The 13,216-nt window shown below is 42.6% G+C and overlaps 1 protein-coding gene across 2 annotated transcripts in view; it reads right to left on the bottom strand.

The window, feature by feature from the left end:
• Positions 1-13,216, bottom strand: part of LOC137439153 (sodium-coupled neutral amino acid symporter 2) — a 112,010-nt gene that overhangs the window by 48,821 nt on the left and 49,973 nt on the right. For both annotated transcript variants that reach the window (XM_068134882.2, XM_068134892.2), the window contains exons 5-6: positions 4,377-4,450; positions 89-181 (exon numbers count right to left, since the gene is read on the bottom strand). In XM_068134882.2, the coding sequence (XP_067990983.1) occupies positions 89-181; positions 4,377-4,450 (167 nt within the window). The remainder of the gene's footprint in view (positions 1-88; positions 182-4,376; positions 4,451-13,216) is intronic.

Genomic DNA, 13,216 nt, shown 5'->3' with positions numbered 1-13,216 from the left:
CACTAAGCCAACGCCAGGCTAAAAAAGCAAGGAGTGAGAGTGGGAATCAATTTTCTGAAAAAGCTGTCGACTAAGGGCACGAACCAACCTCCGATATTTTGCATTATGATAGCTCCGGCAGAGATGAGCTGGACTGGACGTCTTCCTGTAATGTAGCCAAGCTGTTCGTAGGACTTTGTTCCTAGGAGAAAAGGAAAATGGAAAGAGCTAAATACAGTATAAACACATATATGTCACGAATTGTATTTAAAATCAAAACAATATCAGGTGTTCATTTCATAACATAACGTAAATTAAACAAGAATGACGGTACTGTGGTTTCGCATCGATAGGGTGACCGTACAAGAATGACCGCGACAAACTCCGGTAACGACCCGAATGGGAAACGCACATTTAAAGCGCTCTTAAAAGATGTACAATGTGATTGGGAAACACATTCAATGCATTAATAAAATGTTAACTCAACACCTCATATCCATGTCATGGTTATATCAGAACGAGCCGATTCGTCACACGGTCACGGATTGTTCAACCCTAATATGGAGCCGTTCAAAAATTACGTAACGCTTTTTTTGGGGGGGGGGGGGGGGGAATTCATGTACCGTAACGCTTAACTACATGACGTAATGCTTGATCACCGTGCGTTCTGATGGGCTTTATTAAACCTTACTTTTCTTGATGTATTATTAGATTTTTCTGGGTCCCTCGTCATGACTAACAATCAACCCAAACTAAGCCAATGGTAATTTGGCCAGTGTATAATCAGTAGAGGCCTACGGGCCTGATGTCTTAGGCCCACCAGAAAACAAAGATGGCGGCCATATTATTTTGTTTCGTGGTCGGGTGGGTGGAGTCAAGCGCCAAATGTGGGTGGGGTCTAGCAGTTGTCCAACCAATGGGTGCTCATTTGTAAAATCGACCCCAAAGAAGAACTAAAGCAACAACCATGCAGAGCTCTTGCAGAGGCACAGGTAAAAATACAGTTGCTGGCAAAATGTGGCCGATTAACAATATTCAAAATTTCCCTTAAATGTTTGCAATGAATCAATAATTCCTTTAAGCCATATTCATGTTGATGTTGCAATTTGCAGTTTCTAATGAGAATATTTAATTCATCCGGTATTGATCTCATGGAAATGAATTCACCTTCATTCATAATTGTCAAGCATCAATATTATTAGCAGGTTTTTTGGGGGTCACTCTCCAATTGGTCTAAATCCAAAGTCTTCTGACTATTCACGTATATTTAAAGTAATTCCTCTGTTTTGTTCATTGACTTTACAAGCTTGTCTTGCAATGTTGCTTATATCCATTCTGACATTCCAGTCGCATAGATCCACAATTATGAACTTACCAACTCAGGATTTCAACTTAAGGTTTCTCTTTGTGGTTCCACAAAATGTATCCGCTGGATTTATTGCTGTCAGAATGTGGACAAACATATTGCACTCTTTGATCACCTTATTGTTTTCAACCCTGTGTTTGTCTGTATGTGAGCAGGATATCTCAAAAGGTTATGGATGGATTTGGACGAAACTTGGTGGGCAGGTTGGGTGTGCGAGAAGGACAAATTGATTCGATTTTGGTAAAGATCAAGATCCGGATACAATAACTTTTTTTTAAATCCCAAGTGATTCTTCACTATTGATAGATAGGGCCAAAAATGATACGTAACACGATATTTCAAGACGGAATATGACAAAACTTGGTGTATGAGTTGGGTAGGTGACAAGAACAAGCTGATTAGATTTAAGATAAGGTCCGGGTACAGATCTGGCCTATCAGTGGGCTACAACACGCAAACTGTTCAGCCTGGCAGAGATGTGTGCTCCATCAAGTGCCGTACTAGTTACCTCAACTGAGTTCATCCAGCAATCCTCACCTTCTAGCACCATTATTATACTTGGCCTACATATGCTTTACTCGGAATATCCATGGAAAGACTTGTGTTTTTTCTCCAGAAGCTTCTTTCAATGCTGTGGTAATCATTGCAGGAATTCTCCTAGGTATGACCTACATACCACATGCCATCTGTTATCTCCCAAATCGTTAGATCACTAATTCCAAATGGGTCTTCTTCTTTCGTAAGCAGCACAAGGCTGCAGGGTAGCATCATTGGCTGAGGGTGCAGCTGTGCTACTGATGCAGTGTCCTCTGTAGATTAAGTCAGGAATTTGGAATATGGCCATTGTGGTGGCGACAGCTTGCCTACGCTTCTTGAAGGATATTATAGGATCTTTAACGCCCACCAACTAATGCTGGCAGATGGGACGCCAGTTTAACAACCACCTGAGGGACGGCCCACACATTGACGAATCACCTTGCCTTCACACACATATCAGATACGTTGGCAACTTGCTCTTCAAGTAGTTATTTCTGCTGCTTGGCCGAACTTATTTCTCACAATTTCTAAAAAATCATTATTTCCTCTGCTCATCAATGCAGAGAGATCTGACATATGTCAACAAAACTGACATATGTCACCCTATTTGTAGCCAACTCAGCTCTACTCAATACTCGAAAAACTCTCAGCTATCCTGCCATTGCTACTAACATGCGACATGAGAAATGTGTCAAAACCTTTAGTACTTTACATCAGTAAATCCAGTGGACCTGATGGAGTTCTTGCGGTATTCTTGAAAAAGTGTGCCCCAGAACTGGCTCCTTTCCTTGGAAAATTGTAGATTATCTTACTTCTCAGGAACCTATCTTCCACATGCTTCTGTTTACTCAGTACCAAATAAGGGCAATTTGCCGAAACCTGCTAACTACTGTCCAATAGCTCTTACACCTGTGATCTCCAAGGTCATGGAAAACATCATAAACAAGAAACTCCCTTATCACCTTGAGTCCTCCACTCTACTCCATTGCCAGCGATATAACTTATTACCAAGCCAGGTCTACAGAAGACATGCTGACCTTAGCTACACATTAGTGATCTTCAACTTTCAAATCCTTTGGGGAGAGTCGAGTGGTTGTACTAGACATAAGTAAAGTTTTTGACAAGGTTTGGCATAAAATCCTTTTTTCCAAACTCCTCATCACAATCTGATCACATGGCTCAACAGCTTTCTCTCTGAGCACTCCATCGTTGCAGGTGTATATGGTGCTCTTTCTACAAGTCTCCCTATAAACTGCAGTGTCCCCCCAAGGATCAGTGATCTCATCCACCCTATTACTGCTTTTCATCAGTGACCTTTCTGTCGCAACCAATCCTACCCACTCCTTTAGTGGCAACTTCAATATCCACTCGTCTACTGGTTATAAATCTCAAGCAGCTTTCTCCCATTCACATTCTGCTGACAACTTCACAGACTCGAACTCACGAAACTGATTTGGATTAAATCTTGAAATATGGCTCAGACAACCTCATAACTTTCAACCAAACAAAGATAATGCAGTCCCTTCTCATCTCTAGTAAGACCAATGTTCCTCCTCTTCACATATCTTGCAAACAACTTAACTAATGCTCGGCCAATGACATATTTGGTGTCGAGGTTTCATCTGTCCTTTCCTAGAACCCTCACTCATATCATGACCATTGCTAGAAAGTCTTGGCATGGCAACATAATTCAACCAATCACAGCCATTATCTAATCAGGTTGAGATAATGTCGTGAGGAATAGATAGCTTTAGTATGATAGCTAAATGTTCAACGTTTTTGAAATGTCGCATACACCAAAGTACATGGACGGATGATCGGTCGGTCGGACGGAGCTTGTTTTAATGTCCCTGTCTCCGACCTTGTCAGAGAGGCGAGGGACAATAAATCTATGGGAATGCTGAAAGTGGATTATGCCACGAGCGTGTTGATTCCAATGGCCATCCCCAAGCTTTCCTCGTTTGTTAATGCAACCGAACGATTAATGGCATGCGCATATCAGCAGATGTTTCACAACTTTTCATTTTGCAACTGAAAGATCAGATGTTTTCAAAACATCACGATCGGCATCGCAATGACAACCAAAAGGTTACCAACAACGCTTCTGGTGTTAATTCTTCGCTCTTTCTGGAATCCAGACTTTGTATACAACAGTAATTCCACTTTGTTCCCACCTTTTTAGGACATTCCCAACAACATTGGCAAAACCAAAACATTGCACATGGTAACAAGCGAGCCAGTTAATTTAAAAACCTATTTCCTGCACTCGGGCAGATGCTGGTGTCGCCCTTAGCACTTAGGCTGAAAAGCTGGGAAACAGACGGCAGGATTAACATGAACACGGTTTTCTATTTAAAGCACGTGCTGTACTTTACTCCACACCTTACAGCAACACTACACAAAGCACTACCACATGGATACAATGGCATAGTAATGCATTCATTTTATGTCAATATTTCATCGGTTTTCACGATTCTTGGCAGCACACACTCACCAGCAGTATCCGAGGTGACCAGCAGCAGGTGGATGGAGTAGCAGGACAGTATAGTCACGCCGACCAGCAAAATGCTGCAAAATAAATTGAAATGTTCATACACGTATATTCAAATATCAAACATATGAATCATACACATATCACACGAAAAAAAAAAAATTAAAAAAATTAACAATAATAAATAATCATTAACAATATAATTAATAATCATTAATAATAATTAATAATATAATAACAAAATAATTATCACACAATAATATTCATGCACGTATCAAATATTCATACTAATCTGTGTCCCATGAATTATGTTCTCATATGTTTCGTTGCTTTATGCAAACTGCATTTGTATGTTGTCTCTTGTGTTTAAGACCAATATTTTGCGTAAATAATGAAATAATATGGCCAGGTGGTATATGTATCAATACGGTGTGTCTAATCACCAAAAAGGACTGGTCTATAGGGAAACAATCAGACAAAACTCAGCCTTTTCCTGAAGACATGGATTTTATGAATAACCTTGTGATTGACAATATTGAACACAAAACCCAAACAACGGTCTTTATGCTGATCATGTGACGTTTCAACATTATTGTTACACACAATCACGAACAAAATTTGTTTCTAAATGCACAGAAAATACAATATGCATGCACACACTGCTTAAAAACTGTACTTTAAATTGTTTCACAAAGATTAAGTGATTTGGGAATCCCTGACGTGTCGCATATTGAGATTAAATGGTGATTATATGTTTTTGGGTAGCATACTAACAGATGGTCAGTAAAGTACATACATACATACATATATATATATATATATATATATATATATATATATATATATATATATATAGGGGTAGTCAATAAGTAACCTTAGAATATTTTTCACAACTTGTTTATTGCATGTACATGTGTAACAACTGTTATTTTTCAACATAATCTCCATTGCGTTAAATGCATTTTTTTCCAGCGCTTTACTAAGGCCTGGATTCCTCTAGAAAAAATATATATTTGGCTGTTTGTGTAGGCATTTGTGCACCGCCTCTTGGACCTCTTCGTCGGATCGGAAAGTAGTTCCACCAAGCGCCTCTTTAAGTGGCAAAGAGATGTGGTAATCCGAAGGGGCGAGGTCTGGCGAGTAGGGTAGATGAGGAAGACACTGAAAATGCAGGTCCTCGATTGTTGCAGCTGTAGCGCGGGCAGTATGGGGCCGAGCATTGTCACGCTGCAGCAAAACACCGGTAGTGAGTCGACCACGACGTTTTGATCTAAATGCTGGTTTCAGATGATTTTTAAGGAGGTCGCAGTATGATACACTAGTGACTGTGGTCCCTATGGGCATGTAATGCTCTAAAAGTGGGCCTTGGCTATCCCAGAAGGGTGTCACCATCACATTTCCAGCAGACGGATGTGTGCGGAATTTATTGAGCTTCTGCGATGGATTTCACTGGGATTCACACCCTCACTTCCCAAGAAACGGATGACAGAACGTTGCTCTTCCCTGGTGCATGCTTCTAAGGGAGCCGCCATCTTTGAACTGCTCTACTGACGTCATACACTCAATGTTGCCAGATCTAAAACAGGCAAAACATGGCTCTTAGCCATAGATATAACATATGACTGTTGTCTACAACTACACACATTACATTCTCGAATGTATATCGCCATTTTAAGGTCACTTATTGACTGGCCCTTGTGTATATACACTACCGGTCAAAAGTTTTAGAACACCTCAATTTTTCCAGTTTTTATTGAAATTTACGCAGTTTAATGTCCAGTGAATAACCTGAAATGGAACAAAGGTAAGCAGTAAACTGCTCGAGGTTAACAAAAAGTTTAGGTTAGCAAAAACGGGAAAATAATGTAAATTGCACAGTTATATTGTAAAAAAGGCCTTCAGGTAACAAGTAATGGGATAACAACTTACAGCTGTTCTGCAGCAATGCAAGTAAATTAAGCCTTGAAAGTTGATGCAAATAATTCCTACAGGTGTCCCAACCTCTGCTGATTACTTGATAACAAACCCCCTGTCTGTATGAAAGCAGTATTGGAACAGACTGTTATTACACCATCTGAAGCATTATTTGGACAATATTGCACTGCAGGAAGTAGTATATTGGAAACTTGAGGAAACTCTGACAGGAAGAGGTCTGGCAGACCCAAAGCCACAACAGAATCAAAAGACAAGTTTCTGAGAGTCAACAGCTTGCGTGATAGGTGGCTCACAGGACAACAACTTCAAGCACAGCTTAACACTGGTCGAAGTAAGCAAGTCTCAGTTTCAACTGTGAAGAGAAGACTTTGAGCTGCAGGTTTGACAGGTCGAGTGGCAATAAGAAAGCCATTGCTAAGATGGCAAAATAAGAAAAAGAGGCTTGCCTGGGCCATGAAACACCGCCAGACTACTGAAGACTGGAAGAAGGTCTTATGGATCGATGAATCAAAATTTGAAATCTTTGGTTCATCACGCAGGGTTTTTGTATGCTGTCGAGTAGGCGAAAGGATGGTTCCTCAGTGTGTGACACCAACTGTCAAACATGGAGGAGGAAGCGTGATGGTCTGGGGCTCTTTTGCTGGATCCAGAGTCGGTGACTTGCACAGAGTGACTGGCACCCTGAACCAAAAGGGCGACCACAGCATTTTGCAGCGCCATGCAATACACTCTGGTATACGCCTATTTGGTCAGGGGTTCATTCTACAGCAGGATAATGACCCTAAACACACCTCCAGGCTATGTCAAAACTACCTTCGAGGAAAAGAACAAGACGGTAGGCTTCAAATCATGGAATGGCCAGCACAGTCTCCAGACTTAAAACCATCGAGCTGGTTTGGGATGAACTGGACAGAAGAGTGAAAGCAAAGCAACCTACAAGTGCAACACATTTGTGGGAACTTCTGCAACAGTGTTGGGAAGAACTTCCCAAACAATATTTGATTTCAATTGCAGAAAGATTGCCACGAGTGTGTTCAGCGGTTATATCTGCAAAAGGTGGCTACTTTGCTGAGTCAAAAATTTAAATTAAATTTTGTTAAACAAAATGATTCTATGATTTCTTTTTATCTCCAATTGTTTATTTGTTCTCTGCTTAATTTCAGAGTCCCGGTGTGTACCCTGGTTAGAATAGGTACACTGTATCCCTGCGTGTCGTAAGAGGCGACAAAGAGGGTGGGCGTCAGGAAGGGCATCCGGCCATAAAAACATTGCCTCAAAAAGAGAACCATGACAATTACAACTACATATGGGCAGGGTACAGCCCGAAGTGGAAATCGGTTTCTGAGGTTTGGGACATGGAATGTAGGGACAATGACAGGGAGATCAGGAGAAGTGGTGGAAGTATTGGTCAGAAGAAGAGTGGACATATGTTGTGTGCAAGAGACGAGATGGAAGGGAAGTGGTGTGAGAATGGTGAAGGGTAGGCAGGGACAGAAATACAAGTTTGTGTGGCAAGGGTGCCCGGAGGGCGTGAATGGTGTTGGTGTCCTGTTTTCTGAGGAGTTTGTAGACAGTGTGGTGAGTGTGACTAGAGTGAGTGATAGGTTGATGATGGTGAAAATGATGATTGGAAAGCTCTTGGTGAACGTCATCTCGGGATATGCTCCGCAGGTTGGTCGGAGCGATAAAGAGAAGGACAAGTTCTGGTGTGCGATAGAGAAGCTGATGGAAAACGTGAAAGATGAGGAAGTTGTTGTGGTAGGAGGAGACCTAAATGGACATGTGGGAAGGAGTATGGACGGTTTTGAGGGAGTTCATGGGGGTTACGGATATGGTGTGAGAAATTTAGAAGGTGAAAGGATTTTGGAGTTTGCTGATGGAGCTGATTTGTTGATTTGTAATACTCAGTTCCAGAAAGGGGATAATAAGCTTGTTACATACGTGTCAGGTGGGTCGACGACAACCGTTGACTACCTGATGGTGCGTAGGCGAGATAGGGGGCACCTCCGGGACACAAAGGTGATCCCGGGGGAGGAGGCTGTTTCACAGCACCACTTGGTTGTCTGCGACATAAGGGTGAAAGGTGCGAGGAGAGCTAGGCGGGTGAAGTACCAACCGAGAATGAAGGTGTGTAGGTTGAAAGAGGTGACAGTAAGGGGGGCATTAAAAGAGAGGCTGAGTATGGTAGAGGATGATGTGGTTGAGCTTGAAAGTGGTTGGATGTCAATGAAAGATAGTCTGTTGGGAGCCGTTGGTGAGGTATGTGGATGGACAAAAGGACCACCGAGGCACTCGGAAACATGGTGGTGGGATGATGAAGTTGCAAAGAGGATTGACGAGAAGAGGAAGAAGTTCAAGGAGTGGCAGAAGGCAAAGGGTACGGGAGCAGAAAAAGCAGAGCAGGAAAGTTATAAGGCAGCCAAGAAGGCTGCAAAGAAAGAGGTAGCAAAGGCGCAGGAGGCATGTAGGAAAATGTTCGGAGAACACTTGGATTTGGAAGAGGGTCAGAGAGCGGTATTCAGGATTGCAAAGCAGATAGCGAAAGAGAGGTGTGATGTGATGAGGGTGAGTTGCTTGAAGGATGAAGTGGGACAAATCGTTGTGGACCCAGATGGAATTCAAGGAAGATGGAAAAGATATATGGAAATGCTGTTGAATACAGAGAATGAATGGGGTGGCAACATAAAGAGTAACCCAGTTTTAGGACCTGCAGAGAAGATAACTGAGAAGGAAGTTGAGGAAGCGATAAAAGCAATGAAGAGTAGAAAAGCGGGAGGGCCGACGGGAGTTGTGGGAGATATGTTGAAGGCAGCAAGAAGTTGGGGTGTGAAGAGAATGACAGACATCTGTAATCTGGCGGTGAAAGAGGCCGCATTCCAGTGGATTGGGAACTGAGTACCCTCGTCCCTCTATACAAGGGGAAAGGTGACCCTCTGGAGTGTGGCTCGTACCGAGCGATAAAGTTAATGGAGCAGGGAATTAAGGTATTGGAAAGGGTGTTGGAGAGGAGGATAAGGAAGAAGGTGAAGATCGACGAAATGTAGTTTGGATTTATGCTAGGAAGAGGAATGACAGACGCGCTCTTTATTGTGAGGCAGTTGCAGGAGAAGTACATGGAGAAGAGGAAGAGGTTGTTTCTTGGGTTTGTTGATCTGGCGAAAGCATTCGATAGGGTTCCACGCGAAGTATTGACATGGGCATTGAGGAAGTTAGAAGTGGAGGAATGGTTGATCAGAGTTGTGATGGCAATGTACAAAAGAGCGTGCACAGCTATAAGGACGAAGTACGGGAACAGTGGTGAGTTTGAGGTGAAGGTGGGAGTGCATCAGGGGTCGCTACAAAGTCCACTACTATTTGTAGCTGTGATGGAGGTGTTGGCTCAGAACGTAAAAGAGGGTTTACCGTGGGAGTTGTTGTATGCAGATGATCTGGTGTTGATTGCGGAAAGTATGGATGGACTGAAGGAAAAGATGAACAAGTGGAAGGAATGTATGGAGACAAAAGGTCTGAAGGTGAATATAGGAAAGACGAAGGTGATGGCAAGTGGTAAAGCATGTGGTGAGGTGGAAAGAACTGGTAAGTGGCCATGTGCCGTGTGCAGGAAGAGTGTCGGAGTGAACTCCATTCAATGTACAATGTGCGCTGAGTGGGTTCATCAAAAATGTAGTGGTCTGAGAGGGTCATTAACCAGTGTGGCAGCTACATTCAAATGTAAGGTGTGCACAGAGGGAGCTGCAGATGGAGGAAATGTTGAGTTGGATCTTGAAGACGGCGTGAAGCTGGAAGGTGTGAAAACATTTTGCTACCTCGGAGACATGCTGAATGGAGAAGGTGGATCAGACTCGGCAATGGTTGCTGGAGTGAGATGTGCATGGAAGAAGTTTCGGGAACTGAGTGGCGTGCTGATGAGGAGGGGAGTGTCGTTGAAGCTGAAGGGAAAGGTGTATGCTGCATGTGTGAGAAATGTTATGATTTTTGGGAGTGAGACATGGGTCATGAATGTAGAGCAGCAACGAAGGCTGGAAAGGGTGGAAATGCGAATGGTTCAGTGGATGTGCAGAGTATCGTTGAGAGGGAGGAAGACAAATGATGAATTGCAAAAGATGATGGGAATAGAGCCTGTGATTGATGCTGTGAAGAGGAACAGGTTGAGATGGTTTGGTCATGTGTTGAGGAAGGATGAAAGTGACTGGTTGAGAAGAGTGATGGAAATGAATGTGGAAGGCAGTCGAGGATGGGGAAGACCGAGAAAGACTTGGGTAAAGATGGTGGAAGAAGAAATGCGGGCAAGGGGGTTAACAAGGAGAGATGCAGAAAATAGGGCAAAATGGAGAAGATTGTCATGGGGACCGCAAGGCTAACCCCCGCTCTAGCAGGGAAAATGGCGGGAGGGAGGGGTATGGGGGGAGGTAGGGGGAGGGGGAGGAGGGAAGGGGAGGGGAGGGGTTTAGATGGTTACTGGCAATTGATCACATCCACAAATGATGTAATCCACACAATTTATGTACTTTACATAACGTTAATAGGAGTGCATGGCCATGTAGATGGGAAATACAGTTTGTTTGAAATAAATCACAAATATCAGATGAAAGTGAAAAAAAACCTTTGTGGTGTGAATGGCAATGTTCCTCGCTGAAATGTGAAAAAAACTGAATTACGTGCGAACGCATAACTGTGAGATTATGGCGGCAAAGTTGGAACATCACGTGATCGCTCTGAGCGAATCAGCGCGCTGCTCTGCCACCAGCTGAGATGTTCCTCGCTGAAATGTGCTGAGGTAAATATGAATAAAAAATTCGATATATTTTCACTTTTACGTTTTGGCTAACTCGCTTGCGAACCTGACGAAGATCCTGAGCAAGGATCGCTACGTTATGCTCATGCTACGTTAGCTACGCTACGGTACGCTACATTATGGCTAAGAATATGGATCTAAAGATGAAAGAAAAAAAACCTATGTGGTGTGAATGGCAATGTTCCTCGCTGAAATGTGAAAAAACTGAATTATGTGCGAACGCATAACTGTGAGATTATGGCGGCAAAGTTGGAACATCACGTGATCGCTCTGAGCGAATCAGCGCGCTGCTCTGCCACCGGTCAGATTCGGTGCATAATATTCCTCGCTGAAATGCGCTGAGGTAAAAATATGGTAAAAAAATATTATGAAATAAATTTTTAGGTCGGCCATGTTCTTCACAGGCTCAATGGCCATGTCTGTGCCAAATATCAAGTACGTGAGCCTCTCCGTTTAGGAGTCTATCGGTAACATTACACACACACACACACACAAACTGTGTTATATATATATATATATATATATATATATATATATATATATATATATATATATATACATACACACACACACACACACACACACACACATATATATGAATCCATCTGGAGTTCTCCAACCTTTAATGAGCAAAATAAATAACTGCTCGACATTTCGATCAGCAACAGGTAAAACCGTGCATCCACTGACCTTTCTCAAGAGCAAAGAAAAACAATTATACACCCCCCTTATATCAAAGGCAAAAGGGGGTCGGGACACCGAAACCACCAATCAATGCCATGCTTGATTGGTGGTTATATGGCATTAATTGGTGGTTGGATTCATTTGATTTTAATCAGATCAGCACGTCGCTGCGTCCTTGGACAACTCCTCAGCACCATCTCGACACACACCACTGCGTGTGCTACGGAATGAGGTGTTTATATATATAATGGTTATTAGATGTTTTTTCTTTGTCATATCAGACATAGGAAAGGCATATCGGACATGGAAAAACTCTTCTTCCTCCGACTCACATTCAGCCTTCATATCTGCTAGAAACCATTGCAAACATGTTATTCGTGAGGCGAAGCATTCCTTTATCCAAAAGAAATGTGACAACCTCTCATCTTCTTCCACTAATAGATCTTTCTGGTCATTAGCCAAAAGTATCTCCAACAACTTCTGTCACTCTACCTTTCCTTCACCGTTCTGTTCTGATGGTACTATAGCTGTTTCTCCGACTGACAAAGCAACTCTTTTTGGTTTTCTTTTCTCCTCTAATTCCACTCTGGATGACTCCAACATTCCATCTCTCTCTGATTCACCCCTTCTTTACTAATCCTATGCCCCTCCCTATAATCTCTTTCCATGCAGTCAAAAAAGTACTCCTCTCTCTGGACACAAGCAAGGCATACGGACACGATGGCATTCCTCCTTGTCTTGAAGGAGTGTGCTTCAGAACTTGCACCCATGCTTGCTCGTTTGTTTCGTTTTTGTTTAAAAACCCAAACTTTTCCTCTTTCCTGGAAACATGCCTTAGTGCAGCCTATTTTAAAGAAGGGTGATCGTTCAAACCCTTCCATATACCGTCCTATTGCTCTGACTTCTACTATTTCCAAAGTCTTTGAATGTCTTCTCAATAACCATTTCCTCAAACATCTTGAATCCCACAGTCTTCTATCTGACCATCAATATGGCTTTCGCAAGGCAAGATCTACCGGTGATATCCTTTCTTACATTAAGAATGTCTGGGCCTCTTCTCTGAGAGATTGGGGGGAATCCTTTGTTGTAGGCCTTGATATCTCAAAAGCCTTTGACAGAGTTTGGCATCGGGGTCTGATATCCAAGCTTCCCTCTTTCGGCTTTCCTCCTTCACTCTGCTCTCTCATATCGAGCTTTCTCTCTGACCGCTCTATCTCTGTAATTGTCCATGGCTCAACATCTCCCTCCATCCCTATCAACAGCGGTGTTCCTCAGGGTTCTGTTCTGTCTCCAACACTCTTCCTTCTTTTTATCAATGACCTTCTTTCTTCTACAAATAACCAAATGCACTCATATGCTGAGGACTCAACGTTGCATTCCTCCATGTTTTTTCCATCTGTCCCATCTTCCCTCAATCGATCTGCATCTC

This window comes from Myxine glutinosa, chromosome 1 (assembly GCF_964187855.1).
Source record: "Myxine glutinosa chromosome 1, kmMyxGlut1.1, whole genome shotgun sequence".
Taxonomy (NCBI): domain Eukaryota; kingdom Metazoa; phylum Chordata; class Myxini; order Myxiniformes; family Myxinidae; genus Myxine; species Myxine glutinosa.
This window is presented reverse-complemented; position numbering and strand designations above follow the sequence as displayed.